This window comes from Choloepus didactylus, chromosome 9, assembly GCF_015220235.1.
Source record: "Choloepus didactylus isolate mChoDid1 chromosome 9, mChoDid1.pri, whole genome shotgun sequence".
In the NCBI taxonomy this organism is placed as follows: domain Eukaryota; kingdom Metazoa; phylum Chordata; class Mammalia; order Pilosa; family Megalonychidae; genus Choloepus; species Choloepus didactylus.
Genome location: NC_051315.1, coordinates 23,707,289 through 23,731,464, shown reverse-complemented (window position 1 = coordinate 23,731,464; position 24,176 = coordinate 23,707,289). Strand labels below are relative to the sequence as shown.

The 24,176-nt window shown below is 37.7% G+C and overlaps 1 protein-coding gene across 1 annotated transcript in view; it reads right to left on the bottom strand.

Moving 5' to 3' along the window:
- UBXN4 (UBX domain protein 4) overlaps positions 1-24,176 on the bottom strand; it is an 85,787-nt gene that overhangs the window by 51,647 nt on the left and 9,964 nt on the right. Inside the window, exons 2-5 of the mRNA XM_037849322.1 lie at positions 17,959-18,061; positions 15,042-15,070; positions 13,598-13,716; positions 12,773-12,950 (exon numbers count right to left, since the gene is read on the bottom strand). Of these exons, the coding sequence (XP_037705250.1) occupies positions 12,773-12,950; positions 13,598-13,716; positions 15,042-15,070; positions 17,959-18,061 (429 nt within the window). The remainder of the gene's footprint in view (positions 1-12,772; positions 12,951-13,597; positions 13,717-15,041; positions 15,071-17,958; positions 18,062-24,176) is intronic.

Genomic DNA, 24,176 nt, shown 5'->3' with positions numbered 1-24,176 from the left:
TTGGAAGACACACTTTTTGATTTCAAAACTTACTACAAAGCTACAGTAATCAAAACAGTGTGGTTCTGATACAAGGACAGACATAAAAAAAAGGAACTGATTCGAGAGTTCAGCAGTGAACCCTCACATCTACAGTCAACTTATTTTTGACAAGTCAACTCAACTAGAGAAGAAAAAATAGTCTCTTTACAAATGGTGCTTGAAAAATTGGATATACACAAGCCAAAGAAGGAAGGTGGACCTGTATCTCACACCATATACAAAAATTAACTCAAATGGATCAACTTACATATAAGAGCTAAAAACCAAAAAAATCTTAGAGGAAAACATAGGGAAATGTCTCCAGGACCTTGTTTTAAGGCAACAGATTCTTAGACTTTATACTGAAAGCAGGAGCAACAAAAGAAAAAACAGATACATGAGAATTAGAAACTTTTTTGCATCAAAGGATATTATTAAGAAAGTGAAATTTTAAAAACCTACAGAAATGGAGGAAATCTTTGTAAACCATATATTAAACATAGGATTAATATCCAGAATATATAAAGAAATTGTACAACTCAACAACAAAAAACAACCCAACTTTAAAATGGGCAAAGTACTTGAACAGACATTTTGCCAAAGAAGATATATAAACGGCCAATAGGCACATGAAAAAATGTTCAACATCATCATCCATTAGGGACAGGAAACAAAAACCAAGATGAAGTAACACTTAATACCCACTAGCATGGTTATTTTGGGGGGGAAAAAAGAAAAATACCAAGTATTGATAACAATGCAGAGAAATAAGAACCCTTGTTCATTATTCATGGGAATGTAACACAGTACGGCCACTGTGGAGAAGTCTGGTGGTTCCTCAGAAAATTACGTATACAGTTACCATGTAACTATGCAATCCTACTTCTAGAATATAGCCAAAAGAATGGAAAGCAGGGCATGAACAGGTAACTGTGCACTAATTTTCATAGCAGCATTATTCATGATAGCCAAAACGTGGAAGCAAACCAACTGTTCATGAATGGTGAGTGGATAAACAAAATGTGGTATATATAAACAATGGAGTATTATTCAGCCCTAAAAAGTAATGAAGCTCTGATACATGCTATAACATGCATGAACCCTGAAGACATCGTGTTGAGTAAAATAAGCCATAAGCAAATAGACAAATACTGTATAATCTCACATATGAAATAATTAGAATATGCAAATTCACAGAAAAAGTAGATTACAGATTATCGGGGCGGGGGTGGGGAGAATGCAAATGGCAAGGTTTTGATTACTGGGTACAGAGTTTCTGTTTGGGGTGATGGAAGAAGTTTTGTAAAGGATAGTGACGGCAGCACAACATTGTGGATATAATTATAAACACTGAATTGTATGCTTGGATATGACTCTAGGGGATGAATCCGCACCTGGCATCGTGGGATGGAGAAGATCTTCTTGACCAAAAGGGTGGTGTGAAACAAAATGAAATAAGTTTCAGTGGCTGAGAGATTCCAAAAGGAGCCGAGAGGTCACTCTAGTGGGCACTCTTATGCACAATATAGATAACCGTTATTAGGTTCTAATGAATTGGAATAGCTAGCAGTAAATACCTGAAACTATCAAATTACAACCCAGAACCCTTGAATCTTGAAGACGACTGTCTAACAATGTAGCTTATGAGGGGTGACAGTGTGGTTGGGAAAGCCATGTGGATCGCATTCCCCTTTGTCCAGTGTATGCGTTCTAGTTTGCTAATGCTTCACTGGAGGATGGCCAATGGCATCCGGAAAACCTCTGTTAGCTGGGAAGGCACATGGCTGGCATCTGCTCCAAAGTTCTGGTTTCAAAATGGCTTTCTCCCAGGACATTCCTCTCTAGCAAGTTTGCTCCTCTTCAAAATGTCACTCACAGCTGCACTGAGTTCCTTCTGTTATGTCAGTTCATTTATATGGCTTCACTGATCAACTTAGACCCACCCTGAATGGGTGGAGCAACACCTCCATGGAAATTATCCAGTCACGGTCATCACCCACAGTTGGGTGGGGTGTATTCCAAAGAAACACTCAAATCTAATCAACACTGATAACATCTGCCCACACAAGACTACATCAAAGATAATGGCGTTTGGGGGACACAATATATTCAAACTGGCACAGTATGGATGGATGAATAGAAAAACGGGGGCAAAAAACAACAACAAAAAAACAAAAACACTCAGCATTCTTTTTAACTTTAATTGTTCTTTTTCACTTTAATTTTTATTCTTACTGCTTTTGTGTGTGTGGTAATGAAAATGTTCAAAAATTGAATTACCCTATGACCCGGATCCACTTTTCTGTATATACCCATAACATTTGAAAGCAATGAAACGAACAGAGATTTGTACACCAATATTCATAGCAGCATTGTTCACAATTGCCAAGAGATAGAAATAATCCAAGTGTCCTTCAACAGACAAACAAAATGTGGTAAATATATACGATGGAATACCATGCAGCAGTAAGAAACACCAAGGTCCTGAAACATGCCAACATGAAATAAGTCAAGATATAAATGGAGAGATACTGTATCTTACCACTTCTATGAACCATTTGAACAATGTAAATTCAGTATCTTATAATACAGAATATTGGCAATCTAGTGAGAGACAAAAGCTAGTGAGGGGGAATGATAACGTAATATGTTCAGATATGTTAATGATGATAAATTCAAAGGTATGGTAATGGATAGGGGTGACGATTATTAATGGGATTATAAGTATCAGAGTTGAACTGAAGGGGAATCAGATTGAAAGGAATTGTTTAAAGCATGTTTCCCAGAGATCAGCACCACAAATTTAGACAGGTGCTTGCATGATATACTTCTAAGGTATGACACTAGCACAGAGAGTTGATAACAGAAGGGTATATGGGAAAAATCTACATATTGCATACTAGGGACTATAATTAATAGGAATACCATACTAGTATTACACAAATACTAGGGACAAATAATTAAGGGCTGACAACAGCCCCATGTTTTGGGTCATGAGAACTGTTTTGGGTCATGAGAATTGTTTAAAATGGAGAGTGATGAGGATTGTACAAGTAAGTGAGGATAATGTGAGCTACGGATGGTTTAAAATAGACATAACATATGCTATATGAACTTAGGACCCCCTACTTTATAAGTCAAGCCCTCAATGTTGAGGCACGCTCAGGTGAAATTTATGGTTGTAAAGGGTAGGCTAAGCCTGCCTAGGAGTCAACTCCAGAGAATCTCTTGCTCAAATGTGGACTTTCTCTATCTAAGCCTAACTTCACAAATAAATTCATCATCCTGCCCCCAACATGGCACAGGACCCCCAAGATGAATGAGCATTCCTGGAGACCTGGGACATGGATTCCAGGAATGACCTTGACCCTGGCATCAAGGGATTGAGAATGCCTTTTTTAACAAAAGAGGAAAAGAAAGACAACAAAATAAGGTTTTAATGACTAAGAGACTCAAATAGAATTAAGAGGCTGTCCTGGAGGTTACTCCTGTGCAAGCTTCACCTAGATATGCCAAATGACCACAATATGATAGGCCCAAATCAACAGTAGTCCTGAAAACCTTAAAGAATACCTGGGGAGGCGGGGCAAGATGGCGGACTGGTGAGCTGTATGTTTTAGTTACTTCTCCAGGAAAGTAGGTAGAAAACCAGGAACTGCGTGGACTGGACACCACAGAGCAATCTGACTTTGGGCATACTTCATACAACACTCATGAAAACGTGGAACTGCTGAGATCAGCGAAATCTGTAAGTTTTTGTGGCCAGGGGACCCGCTCCCCTCCCTGCCAGGCTCAGTCCCGTGGGAGGAGGGGCTGTCAGCTCCGGGAAGGAGAAGGGACAACTGCAGTGGCAGCCCTTCTCGGAAACTCATTCTGCTGATCCAAACTCCAACCATAGACAGACAGAGACCAGACACCAGAGAATCTGAGAGCAGCCAGCCCAGCAGAGAGGAGACAGGCATAGAAAAAAAACAACACGAAAAACTCCAAAATAAAAGCGGAGGATTTTTGGAGTTCTGGTGAACATAGAAAGGGGAAGGGCAGAGCCCAGGCCCGAGCTCAGGCCCTGAGGCGCATATGCAAATCCCGAAGAAAAGCTGATCTCTCTGCCCTGTGGACCTTTCCTTAATGGCCCTAATTGCTTTGTCTCTTAGCATTTCAATAACCCATTAGATCTCTGAGGAGGGCCCTTTTTTTTTTTTTTTTTTTTTAATCCTTTTTTCTTTTTCTAAAACAATTACTCTAAGAAGCCCAATACAGAAAGCTTCAAAGACTTACAATTTGGGCAGGTCAAGTCAAGAGCAGAACTAGGAGAGCTCTCAGACAAAACGCAATAATCCAGTGGCTGAGAAAATTCACTAAACACCCCAACTTCCCAAGAAAAGGGGGGTGTCCGCTCATAGCCATCATCTTGGTGGACAGGAAACACTCCTGCCCATCGCCAGCCCCATAGCCCAGAACTGCGCCAGACAACCCAGTGTGACGGAAGTGCTTCAAATAACAGGCACACACCACAAAACTGGGCGTGGACATTAGCCTTCCCTGCAACCTCAGCTGATTGTCCCAGAGTTGGGAAGGTAGAGCAGTGTGAATTAACAAAGCCCCATTCAGCCATCATTTCAGCAGACTGGGAGCCTCCCTAAACAGCCCAGCAGCCCAGAACTGCCCTGGGGGGACGGCACTCACCTGTGACATAGCACAGTCATCCCTCAACAGAGGACCCAGGGTGCACGGCCTGGAAGAGGGGCCCACTTGCAAGTCTCAGGAGCCATACGCCAATACCAAGGACTTGTGGGTCAGTGGCAGAGACAAACTGTGGCAGGACTGAACTGAAGGATTAGACTATTGCAGCAGCTTTAAAACTCTAGGATCACCAGGGAGATTTGATTCTTAGAGCCACCCCCCACTCCCTGACTGCCCAAAAACACGCCCCATATACAGGGCAGGCAACACCAACTACACACGCAAGCTTGGTACACCAATTGGACCCCACAAGACTCACTCCCCCACTCACCAAAAAGGCTAAGCAGGGGAGAACTGGCTTGTGGAGAACAGGTGGCTCGTGGACGCCACCTGCTGGTTAGTTAGAGAAAGTGTACTCCACGAAGCTGTAGATCTGATAAATTAGAGATAAGGACTTCAATTGGTCTACAAATCCTAAAAGAACCCTATCAAGTTCAGCAAATGCCACGAGGCCAAAAACAACAGAAAATTATAAAGCATATGAAAAAACCAGACGATATGGATAACCCAAGCCCAAGCACCCAAATCAAAAGATCCGAAGAGACACAGCACCTAGAGCAGCTACTCAAAGAACTAAAGATGAACAATGAGATCATAGTACGGGAGACAAAGGAAATCAAGAAGACCCTAGAAGAGCATAAAGAAGACATTGCAAGACTAAATAAAAAAATGGATGATCTTATGGAAATTAAAGAAACTGTTGACCAAATTAAAAAGATTCTGGACACTCACAGTACAAGACTAGAGGAAGTTGAACAACGAATCAGTGACCTGGAAGATGATAGAAGGGAAAATGAAACCATAAAAGAAAGAATGGGGAAAAAAATTGAAAAAATCGAAATGGACCTCAGGGATATGATAGATAATATGAAACGTCCAAATATAAGACTCATTGGTGTCTCAGAAGGGGAAGAAAAGGGTAAAGGTCTAGGAAGAGTATTCAAAGAAACTGTTGGGGAAAACTTCCCAAATCTTCTAAACAACATAAATACACAAATCATAAATGCTCAGCGAACTCCAAATAGAATAAATCCAAATAAACCCACTCCAAGACATATACTAATCACACTGTCAAACACAGAAGAGAAGGAGCAAGTTCTGAAAGCAGCAAGAGAAAAGCAATTCACCACATACAAAGGAAACAGCATAAGACTAAGTAGTGACTACTCAGCAGCCACCATGGAGGCAAGAAGGCAGTGGCACGATATATTTAAAATACTGAGTGAGAAAAATTTCCAGCCAAGAATACTTTATCCAGCAAAGCTCTCCTTCAAATTTGAGGGAGAGCTTAAATTTTTCACAGACAAACAAATGCTGAGAGAATTTGCTAACAAGAGACCTGCCCTACTGGAGATACTAAAGGGAGCCCTACAGACAGAGAAACAAAGAAAGGACAGAGAGACTTGGAGAAAGGTTCAGTACTAAAGAGATTCGGTATGGGTACAATAAAGGATATTAATAGACAGAGGGGAAAAATACGACAAACATAAACCAAAGGATAAGATGGCTGATGCAAGAAATGCCTTCATGGTTATAACGTTGAATGTAAATGGATTAAACTCCCCAATTAAAAGATATAGATTCGCAGAATGGATCAAAAAAAATGAACCATCAATATGTTGCATACAAGAGACTCATCTTAGACACAGGGACACAAAGAAACTGAAAGTGAAAGGATGGAAAAAAATATTTCATGCAAGCTACAGCCAAAAGAAAGCAGGTGTAGCAATATTAATCTCAGATAAAATAGACTTCAAATGCAGGGATGTTTTGAGAGACAAAGAAGGCCACTACATACTAATAAAAGGGGCAATTCAGCAAGAAGAAATAACAATCGTAAATGTCTATGCACCCAATCAAGGTGCCACAAAATACATGAGAGAAACACTGGCAAAACTAAAGGAAGCAATTGATGTTTCCACAATAATTGTGGGACACTTCAACACATCACTCTCTCCTATAGATAGATCAACCAGACAGAAGACCAATAAGGAAATTGAAAACCTAAACAATCTGATAAATGAATTAGATTTAACAGACATATACAGGACATTACATCCCAAATCACCAGAATACACATACTTTTCTAGTGCTCATGGAATTTTCTCCAGAATAGATCATATGCTGGGACATAAAACAAGCCTCAATAAATTTAAAAAGATTGAAATTATTCAAAGCACATTCTCTGACCACAATGGAATACAATTAGAAGTCAATAACCATCAGAGACTTAGAAAATTCACAAATACCTGGAGGTTAAACAACACACTGCTAAACAATCAGTGGGTTAAAGAAGAAATAGCAAGAGAAATTGCTAAATATATAGAGACGAAGGAAAATGAGAACACAACATACCAAAACCTATGGGATGCAGCAAAAGCAGTGCTAAGGGGGAAATTTATAGCACTAAACGCATATAATAAAAAGGAAGAAAGAGCCAAAATCAAAGAACTAATGGATCAACTGAAGAAGCTAGAAAATGAACAGCAAACCAATCCTAAACCAAGTACAAGAAAAGAAATAACAAGGATTAAAGCAGAAATAAATGACATAAAGAACAACAAAACAATAGAGAGGATAAATATCACCAAAAGTTGGTTCTTTGAGAAGATCAACAAGATTGACAAGCCCCTAGCTAGACTGACAAAATCAAAAAGAGAGAAGACCCATATAAACAAAATAATGAATGAAAAAGGTGACATAACTGCAGATCCTGAAGAAATTAAAAAAATTATAAGAGGATACTATGAACAACTGTATGGCAACAAACTGGATAATGTAGAGGAAATGGACAATTTCCTGGAAACATATGAACAACCTAGACTAACCAGAGAAGAAATAGAAGACCTCAGCCAACCCATCACAAGCAAAGAGATCCAATCAGTCATCAAAAATCTTCCCACAAATAAATGCCCAGGGCCAGATGGCTTCACAGGGGAATTCTACCAAACTTTCCAGAAAGAACTGACACCAATCTTACTCAAACTCTTTCAAAACATTGAAGAAAATGGAACACTACCTAACTCATTTTATGAAGCTAACATCAATCTAATACCAAAACCAGGCAAAGATGTTACAAAAAAGGAAAACTACTGGCCAATCTCCCTAATGAATATAGATGCAAAAATCCTCAACAAAATACTTGCAAATCGAATCCAAAGACACATTAAAAAAATCATACACCATGACCAAGTAGGGTTTATTCCAGGCATGCAAGGATGGTTCAACATAAGAAAATCAATCAATGTATTACAACACATTAACAAGTCAAAAGGGAAAAATCAATTGATCATCTCAATAGATGCTGAAAAAGCATTTGACAAAATCCAACATCCGTTTTTGATAAAAACACTTCAAAAGGTAGGAATTGAAGGAAACTTCCTCAACATGATAAAGAGCATATATGAAAAACCCACAGCCAGCATAGTACTCAATGGTGAGAGACTGAAAGCCTTCCCTCTAAGATCAGGAACAAGACAAGGATGCCCGCTGTCACCACGGTTATTCAACATTGTGCTGGAAGTGCTAGCCAGGGCAATCCGGCAAGACAAAGAAATAAAAGGCATCCATCCAAATTGGAAAAGAAGAAGTAAAACTGTCATTGTTTGCAGATGATATGATCTTATATCTGGAAAACCCTGAGAAATCGACGATACAGCTACTAGAGCTAATAAACAAATTTAGCAAAGTAGCGGGATACAAGGTTAATGCACATAAGTCAGTAATGTTTCTATATGCTAGAAATGAACAAACTGAAGAGACACTCAAGAAAAAGATACCATTTTCAATAGCAACTAAAAAAATCAAGTACCTAGGAATCAACTTAACCAAAGATGTAAAAGACCTATACAAAGAAAACTACATAACTCTACTAAAAGAAATAGAAGGGGACCTTAAAAGATGGAAAAATATTCCATGTTCATGGATAGGAAGGCTAAATGTCATTAAGATGTCAATTCTACCCAAACTCATCTACAGATTCAACGCAATCCCAATCAAAATTCCAACAACCTACTTTGCAGACTTGGAAAAGCTAGTTATCAAATTTATTTGGAAAGGGAAGATGCCTCAAATTGCTAAAGACACTCTAAAAAAGAAAAACGAAGTGGGAGGACTTACACTCCCTGACTTTGAAGCTTATTATAAAGCCACAGTTGCCAAAACAGCATGGTACTGGCACAAAGATAGACATATAGATCAATGGAATCGAATTGAGAATTTGGAGATAGACCCTCAGATCTATGGCCGACTGATCTTTGATCTTTCTAAGTCACTGAACTGAGTCATAATGGTCTTTTCAACAAATGGGGCTGGGAGAGTTGGATATCCATATCCAAAAGAATGAAAGAGGACCCCTACCTCACACCCTACACAAAAATTAACTCAAAATGGACCAAAGATCTCAATATAAAAGAAAGTACCATAAAACTCCTAGAAGATAATGTAGGAAAACATCTTCAAGACCTTGTATTAGGCGGCCACTTCCTAGACTTTACACCCAAAGCACAAGCAACAAAAGAGAAAATAGATAAATGGGAACTCATCAAGCTTAGAAGTTTCTGCACCTCAAAGGAATTTCTCAAAAAGGTAAAGAGGCAGCCAACTCAATGGGAAAAAATTTTTGGAAACCATGTATCTGACAAAAGACTGATATCTTGCATATATAAAGAAATCCTACAACTCAATGACAATAGTACAGTCGGCCCAATTATAAAATGGGCACAAGATATGAAAAGACAGTTCTCTGAAGAGGAAATACAAATGGCCAAGAAACACATGAAAAAATGTTCAGCTTCACTAGCTATTAGAGAGATGCAAATTAAGACCACAATGAGATACCATCTAACACTGGTTAGAATGGCTGCCATTAAACAAACAGGAAACTACAAATGCTGGAGGGGATGTGGAGAAACTGGAACTCTTATTCACTGTTGGTGGGACTGTATAATGGTTCAGCCACTCTGGAAGTCAGTCTGGCAGTTCCTTAGAAAACTAGATATAGAGTTACCATTCGATCCAGCGATTGCACTTCTCGGTATATACCCGGAAGATCGGAAAGCAGTGACACGAACAGATATCTGCACGCCAATGTTCATAGCAGCATTATTCACAATTGCCAAAAGATGGAAACAACCCAAATGTCCTTCAACAGATGAGTGGATAAATAAAAGTGGTATACAGACACGATGGAATACTACACGGCAGTAAGAAGGAACAATCTCGTGAAATATATGACAACATGGATGAACCTCGAAGACATAATGGTGAGCGAAATAAGCCAGGCACAAAAAGAGAAATATTTTATGCTACCACTTATGTGAGCTTTGAAAAATGTAAAACGATTTATAATGTAGAATGTAGAATGTAGGGGAACTAGCAATAGAGAGCAATTACGGAAGGGGGAACAATAATCCAAGAAGAACAGATAAGCTATTTAACGTTCTGGGGATGCCCAGGAATGACTATGGTCTGTTAATTTCTGATGGATATAGTAGGAGCAAGTTCACAGAAATGTTGCTATATTAGGTAACTTTCTTGGGGTAAAGTAGGAACATGTTGGAAGTTAAGCAGTTATCTTAGGTTAGTTGTCTTTTTCTTACTCCCTTGTTATGGTCTCTTTGAAATGTTCTTTTATTGTATGTTTGTTTTCTTTTTAACTTTTTTTTTCATACAGTTGATTTAAAAAAGAAGGGAAAGTTAAAAAAAAAAAAAAAAGAAAGAAAGAAAAACAAGGGAAAAAAAAGATGTAGTGCCCCCTTGAGGAGCCTGTGGAGAATGCAGGGGTATTCGCCTACCCCACCTCCATGGTTGCTAACATGACCACAGACATAGGGGACTGGTGGTTCGATGGGTTGAGCCCTCTACCACAGGTTTTACCCTTGGGAAGACGGTTGCTGCAAAGGAGAGGCTAGGCCTCCCTATGGTTGTGCCTAAGAGCCTCCTCCCGAATGCCTCTTTGTTGTTCAGATGTGGCCCTGTCTCTCTAGCTAAGCCAACTTGAAAGGTGAAATCACTGCCCTCCCCCCTACGTGGGATCAGACACCCAGGGGAGTGAATCTCCCTGGCAAAGTGGAATACGACTCCCGGGGAAGGATGTAGACCTGGCATCGTGGGACGGAGAACATCTTCTTGACCAAAAGGGGGATGTGAAAGGAAATGAAATAAGCTTCAGTGGCAGAGAGATTCCAAAAAGAGCCGAGAGGTCACTCTGGTGGGCACTCTTATGCACACTTTAGACAACCCTTTTTAGGTTCTAAAGAATTGGGGTAGCTGGTGGTGGATACCTGAAACTATCAAACTACAACCCAGAACCCATGAATCTCGAAGACAGTTGTATAAAAATGTAGCTTATGAGGGGTGACAACGGGATTGGGAAAGCCATAAGGACCACACTCCACTTTGTCTAGTTTATGGATGGATGAGTAGAAAAATAGGGGAAGGAAACAAACAGACAAAGGTACCCAGTGTTCTTTTTTACTTCAATTGCTCTTTTTCACTCTAATTATTATTCTTGTTATTTTTGTGTGTGTGCTAATGAAGGTGTCAGGGATTGATTTGGGTGATGAATGTATCACTATGTAATGGTACTGTAAACAATCGAAAGTACGATTTGTTTTGTATGACTGCGTGGTATGTGAATATATCTCAATAAAATGAAGATTAAAAAAAAATAAAAATAAAAATAAGGTAAAAAAAAAAAAAAAAAAAAGAATACCTGGATCCCTATCTGAGACTCTATAAAAGTTTCAATCACTAAGTTTTTTCTTCAGAAACTTAAATCCTTTAGAGTGCTCCTATGACAGCTAAGTCTCAAAACCCAGAGGCCATAATAGCCTCTTCAAGAACATCAACTAGATGTGTCCCATTTGCTCATAAAGCTGACCTCCCTTTTCAACATGAACAGTTAGGGTGATCACTGCCTAGACATCCCTGATGATTGGGAAAGTGATTAAACTAGAGGAAGGGGAGCAACAGACAAGATGGAGTCAAACAAAGGATTATGGATACTGAATCTTTATATAATCTTCTTTTTCTTAGTTGCTAGGATACTAGAATAGCTAGAAGGAAAGAACTGAAATGGTGGAACTGTAACACATAGCATCCTTTGAAATTTGCTCTATAGCTATTTCTCAAATTGTAATCTGAAAGCTATACCTTTTTGTATATATGTTAAATTTCATAGTAAGGAAATAACTGAAACTAAGGTACTGTAACTCGTAACAGCTTTGGAAATTTCCTGTATACCTACTTGTTAAATCATACTTTGAAAGATATTACCTGTGTGTATATGCTATATTTCATAATGAGGAAATAACTGAAACTGTGGAACTGTAACCCACAATATTCTTTGAAATTTGCCCTCTAACTACTTGTTAAATTGCACTTGGAAAGTTATTACTCCTATGTATATATGATTCTACAATTAAAAAAGCAACCTAAACGCCCCTCAACTGATAAATGAATTTTAAAAACGTGGTATCTAGGAAAAAAAAAAAGCTGTTGTGCTCCAGGAGGTATATACCTATAGAAAAATAAATGAAGCAGTGATCTTCCCCACTTACCTGAGCTTAAGGTCTAATTTACTCTAAGTGAAGAAGACTATTTCAAAGTATATCTTTATATATTACCAGATAAAGCAAACGCAAAGTATAAATCAACAATAACAATAAACATGATTATCATAAATATATTATCACTATTGTTATTGAAAAAAAAAAAAAAAAAGAAAAAATCCTAGGTGTATAATGACTTTCCCTGCATAGTAGCAGACATTACAGATCAAGTGTTCTAGACTGTTGACTACCTGGGTTTGAAGGGAGTATTACCTATATTCATCCTCTCCTGCCACTAAATGATACACAGATACATTTAAGACAACCCTTAAAGTTAAATGATCTGAAGAAAAACCAGGCAATATGTTTATTTTTAAGGCTATTAATCCATAATCTCCATTTTTAAATGAAGTGAAGGAGTCTATTGCATCCAAAAGGGTACATTCAAAATTTACCTGCTGCAGTATCTAACTTTGTATCAGGAGAAGTAGGTAGTCTCTTGCAAAGTTCTGTATTTCTGGACTGAGAGTCTTCACAAGTGCTGTTAGGTTCAAATGAGGTGGATAGAGTAGAAACTGAACTTTCTGATTGGTTCCCATTTTCAACCGATGTATCACCTTTTAATGAGTGCATCTAGAAAGAAAAGGAATGGGAATTTAATTAACAAAGAAGAGTATAAATTTGCCATGGCAGAATGAGATCAAAATACTAGTTAAACCAATTTATATTCTACAGGAGGAAGAAATACTGTACTCTCCAACTGGATGAAAATCACATTATGGAATTAAACTAAGCTAGCAAGAGCATAAAAAGAAGATTTTTATAGCACAGTGTTTATTACCCTTCAAATTAAAATTTAAATAAAAAGTTACAAGCTGAATTAATCATTTGCCCATTCAGATCCACTTCTTTCCAAAAGAAATCAAAAGGATGCAATTGAGAAATTACTCAGTGCAGGGTCCTTAAAATATGCCAAGCAATATACCATTAGGGCCAAAATGTGACAACAATTTTCCCAGGCAAAAAAAGTGATGATGTGCATTATGTGGCTGGGGATGAGAGAAGACAAGAGAAGGGTGAGTAAGTCATCACTTAAGTTTTAAGTATAAGAACCTCTAACTTCATAATGCTGTTTTCAAAATCAATCCAATTATCTTGAAAGTTTAATGGCTCTGGCAGGTTCCTGAATATACAGAAGGGTTCAAAAAATATTCCAATACCAAATTCCTGACATATTGTTTTTCCATGTTCATGTAAAGAACAGTTCTATTCCTCCTCACCTGTTGGACTTTGTGAATTCTGGTAACAAGTTCATCTGCAGAAACACTTCCTGCTATTACTTCCAAGGGAATTCCACTGTCTCCAATAAAGAAACTGGATGGAACACACACTACAGGATCTATACATTTTAATTAAGTCAAAAAATTTATATGAAATAAGCAGAAAAATTTATGACACACTATTGATAGCAGAGCAAAAGAAACTATATTTGTGAACTTCATGTTTAAGAAATAATTTCAACAAGTAACTTACATAATGAATTACCATGTGACCCAGAAGGGACTCGAACAGATAACTGTACATCAATGTTCACTGCAGCATTATTCCTGACAGACAAAAAGTAAGAGCAACCCAAGTGTCCATTTATGAATGAATGGATTTTTTTTTAAATGTGGCATATACATAAATAGTATATTCCATTAAAATGAATGCAGTTCTTGTAACCTGGTAATCTTGATTCTTGAAGACAATTGTATAACTATATATCCTACATGGTGTGACTCTGTAATTATGAAAATCTTGTGGCATACACTCCCTTTATCCAGTGTATGGACAGATGAGTAGAAAAATGGGGATAAAAATTAATTGAATAATAAGGTGGGATGGGAAAGATAGGATGTTTTAGGTGTTCTTTTTTAGTTCTATTTTTATTCTCATTTTTACTTTTTTTTTTTTTTTTTGGAGTAATGAAAATGTCCAAAATTGATTGTGGTGATGAAGCACAACTACACGATAATATTGTGAACAACTGACTGTACACTGTGGATGACTGTATGGTACATGAATACATCTGAATAAAACAATTAAAAAAATAATGTAGTTCTGAGACATGCTACAAATGGACGAACCTTGAAGACATCATGTTGTGTGAAACAGGCCAGAAACGAAAGGACAAATATTATATGATTTCACTTATATGATATAACTAGAATATGCAAATTCATAGAGACAGAAAGTAGATTACAAGCTATGAGGGGGGCGGGACTGAGAATTAATCCTTAACGGGAAGAGTTTCTGTTTGAGGTGATGGAAAAATTTTGTAACTGATAGTGGGGATGGTAGCACAAATTATGAATATAATTAATACCACTAAATTATATACACGAAAATGGTTAAAATGGGAAATTTTATGTTGTATGTACATTATCACAATAAACTTTTTTTAAAAGAGTAAAAGAAAAAGAAAAAAATTCAACTATCATATCATTTTGCCTGTATATGTGAAATGATTTATGATTTATTGCATGCTCTCACTACCAGGTGCTTCTTGCCATTGTTACTTCTAACAATCCATCCAAACTGCTCCATATTGCTTTTCAGATATTTACAATAAAAAACTCCTTTTTCTTATTTGAGTAATTTCTAAATTTCATGAATTAAACAAAAGAAAGGTAAATCCTCTAACTGAAGACATTTAAAATTGGTTCTTCACTGAAAGGATACAGATTTGTGAAAATTGTAGGCAGGCTTCACTGTAAAACAAAATAAAACAAAAAAAAAAAGTAGATGAATGCAACTGTTTTCCAAATGCTGAGTTGGTTTTATAAAAACATACTGTACCAGTCACAAGTTATTTCTCAGAAACTACCTATTCCTTTCACAGCCCTAAGAAAAATGTAATTCTTTTTTCACCAGACCGTCTTCAGTTTGTTCATTTTATAATTTTCAGATTAAAAATCACTTGCTCTTGCAATCCACAAACTAGTAGCTGGATCTGGATGCTATATTACAGAATTAGTTGCCATGTTGTTCCCCCAGCAGCAATTAGATATGCCAGAATACAATATATTCATCTATAATAAGAAGATATTAATTCCTATGGCCTACGTGTGCATGTGATAACAATAATATGTAATAACAAAGGTTTTAAAACAACCTAAATATCCTCCAATAAAAAAATAATTATGCAACCATGGAAAAGAAAAAAGGGCAGAAAAGTGTTAAAATGATACCATTTTTTAAAAAATGGGGAGGAAAATAAATATAAATATATTTTCTTGATTAGTTAGGGACAGCATTGAGATAGAGACTTCATATTATAATGCAAATAAGATATTACTCAACATGGATGAATAATTCCAAGAATCAAATTAATGTTTCCAAGAACTAGAATTTCTTTTTTTCTGAATACAAAGAATGATTATTGTAAAAACATTTGAAAATATAGGAAAGTATAGAGAACAAAATTACCTAGAATCCTACCCTCAGAAATAACTATCATAAACCTTTGATGCATTTCCTACCAATATATTTTCAACACACAGTATCCATATATAAACAAATAAAATATTCCCAGAACATTACGTATTTTCGTTATTATTACATAACAAGCAAAATTTTATTTTCGTAATTTAAAAGACAGATTTGATTTTATTAGGAGGTAGTGCATACTGAAACAAATATCAGCCATCCTTATATACAGTATCCATACATCTGGTAATGGAAAGTCTGTTTTAAAATGCTAAATAAATCAGCCTGTATATAATTTCAAAAATTCTGAAATTCTTATTTCTTCCACATTCCCAATAAACTCATATATTCCACCTGCCATTCTTGACCCTAAAAGGTGTTCTGGAAGACAATGGGCAATATAAATAGAATATGATATCCATTAAAACGATACTCCTTTAGGGTGACAGTGTGATTGTGAAGACCTTGTGGATCACACCCCCTTTAGCTAGTGTATGGATGAGTGGAGGAATGGGGATAAAAACTAAAGGACAAATGGGGTGGGATGGGGGGATGATTTGGGTGTTCTTTTTTCACTTTTATCTTTTATTCTTGTTCTGGTTCTTTTTGAGTAACGAAAATGTTCAGAGATAGATTGTGGTGATGAATGCATAACTATGTTATCATACTGTGGACAGTGGATTGTATATCATGGATGATTGTATGGTGTGTGAATGTATTTCAATATTTTAATAAAAAAAAAAAAGATACTCCTTTAAAAAAAAAAACAACACAATTACCTTTCAGTAAGTGTAAAATTCAATAATTAAATATTTTATGAGGCAGGCTGAAATATGATTTGTTTTATGACTTTTTTGTCAATATGGAAATTTTTTAAATAAAAAAATGTAACAAACCCATAGGTAAATTTCTGAATATTTTAATCTTAAGAGCAATTTGAAACACACTATTCATTCTGATATCATCAATTTCAAAAAGGATGGGGTATCATTTTGCAATTGCTAATGAATTAATGTCTCTAGGCATTGATCGCTGACAGCTGCTAACATCATAAAAGAGAGACAAGATATTATATGCATTAATGAAAGATGCCACCACCAATGAAATAATCTTGAGAAAAAAATTAAACCTGAATCTGTTCAAGTCTCAAGATCTAACAGTTTATAGGAAACAGAGGACAGAGGAACAATTAAATTACACTAACAGGGATGCAATCAACAAAATCCAGACTGTTGGAAACTATGAAACAAATGACCTGTTTTCTTAAAAAAATACATTGCAAGGAAAAAAAAAGAAAGATCAGAGGACGGGTCAATGAAAGGAAGGGTATCCTACAGATTGAGAGAGATCAATCAGTCATAATCAGAACCTCTCGGATTTTGAACCTAACAAACTATAACAAGTTATATATAAAAATAAAGTTATAACTAATAAAACTTGAAAATTTGAACACTAACTATATATTTGGTGATATTAAGGAAATGTTTCTGAAGTAATACAGCTATATTAAAAAATTAAGAATCCTTATGTTTCAGAGATATATTGAAATATTTATAGATGAAATACAATGTCTGGGATTTGTTTCAAAATTATATGGAATGAGTTGAACTAGACGGGTTATAGATAAAACAAGACTGGCCATGTGTTGATAATTATTGAAGCTGCTGGCAACATAGGGATCGTTATACTGTTCAATTGCTTTTGTATATGTTTGAAATTTTCCGTAATAAAAAGTTTAAAAAGGGGGTGGGGGAGGTGGAAAAGCAAAACAGACTTGGGGATGTCAAGTACTGTGAGAAACCTATAAATATCCCGATTTCCAAAAATAAGATTCAAAAAAGTGAATAACCAACTTTTCAGAGATACTCAATATATAATTTACAGCTATTTCCAAGTTCTTGGGAGCTGGGGAATCACAGTTCTTCTTGCATCCTGGTACATGCCACATAGCTACTTGGTAGACTAGGAGAACTCGACTTTTTTTTTTTTTTTTCCAGGAGGAAATAATGAATTTGGAAAATGGCAGTAAGAATTTAAGTCTCCAATATGCTGCAGACATCCAAAAATGTAACACTGACATTCTGATAGTCCAAAAGCATCACCATAAATCACAACGAAAGGCCAGGATTATAATGTAAAACATTAATGAAATATTAAAACATAAGCAAACCTTTTGGTATCAATTCTAATAGCAACAAAACTGTGTGCGGATGCTTCTGTCACTTTCTCATCTTCCCAACTTGCAGCCATCTGTGTAGACTGCTCATCATCACCTGTAAAATATTTCAACAATCCTTAACAACATAAAGCCAAAATCTGCTGATTATAAATTCTATTCCCTGGAAATCTGAAATTTCAAGATAAAATATAATTCCACAAATACAACTTTCTCCTAAATTTGAAAACTGAATTCTTCCATAAAATGAAAAGTGAGTGCATGTATTACTGAGATAAGAGCAATGAAAAATGAAATGCTATTTAAATTAATCAAAGTAATTTCTATAAGACTTCAAATTATGATGCAAATAGCATCACAAAAATAAGTCATGAGTACAAAGAAATGTACTTAGAAAATAAAAATACAATACCGTTTCTTTATGTAGCATCTTTTTGTTGAGGACTGCAATGTCCTCCACACTACAGCATTTATTCTCCAAAATTCTTTCATGATATATAAAGGCAGGTGCACTTCTGGTTGCAGTTTTGAAATTGTCTTTTACTGTAGGTATACTAATTATTGTTTTATAATAGTTATGATGAACCAAAACTAACCTATGGTGACAGAATTCAGCATAGGGGCTGCCTTGGTGGTAATGGGGAGGGCTATTATTAGGAAAGAGCATGAAGAAGCCTTCTGCAGTGCTCCAATTATTCTACAACTTGACCTGGATGACAATGTCACAGATACATTCATTTGTAAAAACTTACTGAGCTATTCACTTTATATATGTACACCACACTGCATGTCATACCTCAGTAAAAAAATGTTTTACAAGTTACACCTATCAAGAGATTATTTCAAGTTTAGATTTATAATGTCTAGACAACATAACCACTTACTAGTGGGCAAAAGAAAACTTACCTGAGTGAGTCATTGAAAAATGTTTCTGAGGTTAACGGAGTTAAGTGCTTTCTCAAAGGTGAGCAAGCTTTGCCAATTCACAGATTTTAAAAAAATGTTTTAAGGCCACATTTTTAGTTTAACAAAAAGAAATAATTTCTTCTCTTTAGTAAGCTTGTTTTCTCCATCTATCCCCAATCTACCCATAGCCTTCCCCATCTCAGTTTATGCTAACTCCATCTTCTCAATTCTGAAGTAAAAAACCTTAGTTATCCATACCTTCAAATGATTTTACCTTCAAAATGTATCCAGAATACGACTATTTCTCACCACTTTCACTGCAACAACCACCAAATCTTGCCTACCTACTGCAATAGCCTCCCAACTGATCTCTAACTTAGTCTATTCTTAACATAGTGTTCTAGTTTGCTAATGGTGCCAGAATGCAAAACACCAGAGATGGAATGGCTTTTATAAAAGGGGGTTTATTTGGTTACACAGTTACAGTCTTAAGGACATAAAGTGTCCAAGGTAACACATCAGCAATCGGGTACCTTCACTGAAGGATGGCCAATGGTGTCCAGAAAACCTCTGCTAGCTGGGAAGGCACGTGGCTGGCGTCTGCTCCAAAGTACTGGTTTCAAAATGGCTTTCTCCCAGGACGTTCCTCTTTAGGCTGCAGTTCCTCAAAAATGTCACTCTCAGCTGCACTTGGGGTATCTGTCCTCTCTTAGCTTCTCTGGGGCAAGAGTCTGCTTTCAGCAGCCGTCTTCAAACTCTCTCTCATCTGTGGCTCCTGTGCTTTCTTCAAAGCGTCCCTCTTGGCTATAGCTGCTCCTCAAAACATCACTCACAGCTGCAATGAGTTCTCCCTGTTCGTCAGCTCATTTATATGGTTCCAGTGACTCAACTTAGACCCACCCCGAATGGGCGGAGCAACACCTCCATGGAAATTACCCAATCAGAGTCATCACCCACAGCTGGGTGGGGCGCATCTCCACAGACACTCAAAGAATTACAATCTAATTAACACTGATAACGTCTGCCCACACAAGAGTACATCAAAGATAACAGCATTTGCGGGACACAATATATTCAAACTGGCACATTCTACCCCCTGGACCCCAAAATGACATTATCTTTCCATACACAAAATACATTCATCCCACAACAATATCACAGAAACTTAAATCATTTCAGTAACAATAGTTAAGTACAAAATTCCATCAAAATCAATTATAGGTGTGGTCGGTTGTAAGGCATAATTTTCCTTTAGCTGTGGATCTGTGAACTTACAACAAGTTATGTGCTTCCAATACACAAAGGAGGGACATTCATAGGACAACCATTCCCACTGCCATAAGGAAAAACAGTAAGGAAAACAGGGTTCACAGGACCAAAACAGTTCCTAAAACTCGCAGGACAAACTCCATTGGATTTCAAAGTCTGAGAGTCATTTACAGAATGATGTTGCATCCTTGGGGCTTGAGAGAGCGGGAGTCTAACCCTTCCTAAGGGCCTTTGTGGCACCTCTCCAAATGCTTGGGTGAGTGCTCCAACATATCCACACATTGGGGAAACCACCTTCTCAGCACCACCCTCCTCAAACATCCGGGCAGCTCCCGGATTCCCTTCCATCTCCGGGGCACACACTCAATCCCTTGAGAACAGTGTGGTGGCAGCCAGGCTCTCCCCAATCCCCTGGGAACGTGCTCCACCCACTTTGGGGCTTTGGGTGCCAGAATATTTTCCGAGCATCGAGGTGGAAGGCCCACCCTCGACCTCCAGGGCAAACTCACCCTTTCCATGCGTGTGGGCTACTCCACTCTCCCAACCCGAAACCTCTTGACTCCAGACCTCAACCTCCATGGCTCTGTCTTTAAAGAAATTTTTCCTTCCATTTGTTCTTTGTCTGTCTCCTCCAGTCCAGACCAGCATCATCTCTGTCTATAAAGATCTCGCAAAAATTCTCTTGGTTTTGCATGAAGCACACAGCGGTCAAAGCCGTCAGATAATAGGACTTCCCACAAATCCTTTCTGCTTAACTTCTTTTCCAATCTTGGCTTGTACTGAAATGGTGGCTGGGTTCCACGTTTGGTTACATCCTTATGTTGGGCTGTAGCTTCTGGAACTCCACCCCCTGGAAGCCCGTAATTTTCCAAGCCATCAGCTTCTGGTTTCTTTGAACCCAAGAGTTCAGTTCTAAGTTTATCTCTCTCCGCTCACATTTTACTATAAGCTACAAGGAGAAACCAGGGTATATCCTCCACATGTAGTCTGGAGATCTCCTCAGCTAAGTATTCTAGGTTGTCACTTTCAAATTTTTCTTTCCATCTTACACCAGGACTCAGTTTTGCCAAATTCTCTGCCACTTTAAAACAAGGATCACCTTTCTTTCAGTTTGCAATAACACATTCATTTCTGTTCAAGACCTCATCAGAAGTATCTTTAGAGTCCATATTTCCACAGTCGCTTCAAAGCAGTTTAGGCCTTTTCTATCAAGCTCCTCACAATTCTTCCAGAATTTTCCCCCATACATTTATTATTTTTTTATAGTTTTTTTTTTATTTTGAAATAAATTCAAAGTTACAGGAACAGTTGCAAAAACAATACTAACACCATACAAAGAATTCCATCCTACCCTGACCCCCCCCGATAGCTCAATCCACCAACCTTAACATGATGTCACATAGCTATTTCCTCCCTATCATCCATCATCTATTGCTCTGTCTTCTGAACCTATGAGAGCTAGCTGCACACATCCTTGAACATACACTATAATTCACATATACACTTCCCATGAACAAGAACATTCTTTTATGCAATCCCATTAAGCGCAGCTAAGAAGTACAAGAGATTCAACAATGATACAAAGCTTACATTCTGTATTTCCTTTACCTTATGTCTCAACTGTGTCCCTTTGAGCCACCTGTCCTCTATCCTCCAATTCCATCCAAGTTCATCCTTGGCATTCAATCATCTATTTAGACTGTCTTCTTTTTTTTTCAGTTGTGGGAACATATATACAGCCTAAATCTTCCCATTCCACCCCCTCCCTAGCCTTCCATTAGTGGGATTAATCACCTTTAGAATGTTGTAATGCTCTTTCCCACCATCCATTACTAGAAATTTCCCTTCACCTCAAACAGCAACTCCACCCTCATTTCTTAACTTCCCATTGTCCCTTCCCCCATTTCTCTTAACCCGAACTCTACATTTCATCTCTATGGTTATGTTCTCTGATAGTTTCTTTGTGTTTGCTGTGGGGGTTAAAATTAACCTCTTAAATCCATATCAATCTTGTTTTTCTTTGATACCACCTCCACTTCAATAGGACACATAAACTATGTTCCTATACTCCTCCATTCCTCCACCTTTATATAGTTGTCTAAAATTACATATTTTACAGAGTTCAAAACCACTGATTTGTCATTAGGTTTTGTGTAATTTATATCATGTAGGAAGTAAATAGTGGAGTTACAGTTCAAAAATTATTTACTTCTATTTGTATTCCATTGTGGTTGGAGAATGTGCTTTGAGTATATTCAATTTTTTTTTTTTTTTTAATTTCCTGAGGCTTGTTTTATGTCCCAGCTTATGGTCCCTTCTGGAGAAAGATCTGTGATCACTAGAGCAAAATGAGTGCCCTGGTGCTTTGGGATGTAAGGTACTATATATTTCTGTTAAAATTCTCTGTATCTCTTTCTTCTTTCTGTTGTTTCTCTGTTGGTAGGGTTCCCTTTAGAATCTGAAATAGGGCAGGTCTTTTATTGGCAAAGTCTCTCAGGATTTGTTTGTCTGTGAAAAATTTAAGCTCTCCCTTGAATTTGAAGGAGAGTTTTACCGGATAAAGTATTCTTGGTTGGAAATTTTTCTCTCTCAGAATTTTAAATATGTCATGCCACTGCCTTCTCACCTCCATGGTGGCCGCTGAGTAGTCACAACTTAGTCTTATGTTGTTTCCTTTGTATGTGGTGAATTGCTTTTCTCTTGCTGCTTTCAGAACTTGCTCCTTCTCTTCAGTATTTGAGAGTCTGATCAGAATATGTCTCGGAGTGGGTTTATTTGGATTTATTCTATTTGGAATTCGCTGGGCTTTTATGCTTTGTGTATTTATATTGTGTAGAAAGTTGGGGAAGTTTTCCCCAACAATTTCTTTTGAATACTCTTTCTAGACCTTTACCCTTCTCTTCCCCTTCTGGGACACCAATGAGTCTTAAGTTTGGACGTTTTATTTTATCTATCGTATCCCTGAGATCCATTTTGATTTTTTCGATTTTTTTCTCCATTCTTTCTTTTGTTCTTTCATTTTCTGTTCTGTGGGCTTCTAGGACATGAAGATGTTGTTCAGCTTCCTCTAGTCTTGCATTGTAAATATCCAGAGTCTTTTTAATTTGGCCAACAGTTTCTTTTATTTCCATAAGATCTTCTGTTTTTTATTTACTCTTGCAATGTCTTCTTTATGCTCTTCTAGGGTCTTCTTTATGTAGCTTATATCCTGGGCCATGGTCTTCTTGATGTCCTTTAAATCCTTTGCCATGTTTTCGTTCCTTGATTGTATTTCTTTGATTAATTCTGCGAGGAACTTTGTTTCTTCTGATAACTTGATTTGTGTGTTTGGAGTTGGATTCTCCATATCGTCTGGTTTTATCATATGCATTGAGATTTTCTGTTGTTTTTGGCCTCTTGGCATTTGCTCTGCTTGACAGGGTTCTTTTAATTTGTAAAAAAAAAACCTATTTAATTTTTCAGAAACACTGTTTGGTGACATACACTTTCTCTAACTAACCAGCAGATGGCATCTGTGAGTCACCTATACCTCTCAAGTCAGTTCTCCACCTTGTCCCCGCAGTGAGTGGGGAAATGATTCTTGTGGGGTACAGCTGGAGAACTCAGCCTGGGTGTGTTGCTGGAGCTGTCCACCCTGAATGCGGGGCGCTTGTACGGGTGGTCAGGAAGGAAGGACAGCCTCAATATTCAAATCCCCCCGGTTCCCGGAGATTCAAGGCTGCCGCAAGAGTCCAAGCCTTCATTTCATTTCAGCCCCAGCCCCTCTCTCTCGCTGTCCCACAAACCACTGGACTTGGCGTCGGATCCCTGGGATCTCCGAGCGGGTCCCCCCCGCCCAGCCGCGCTCCTCCAGGACCTCTGCTGAGTGAATGCCGTGCTACGTCATCAATGCGCGCCATCCCTCAAGGGAAACCCGGGGCCACTGGGCCGAGCTGGCTCACTTTCAGCCTTATGCAAAAATGGCCGAACGGGGAGTCTCCTCACCCCCCTCCTCGCACAGTTCCTCCTTCCCAGCTCCAGGACAACTAGCAGGGCTC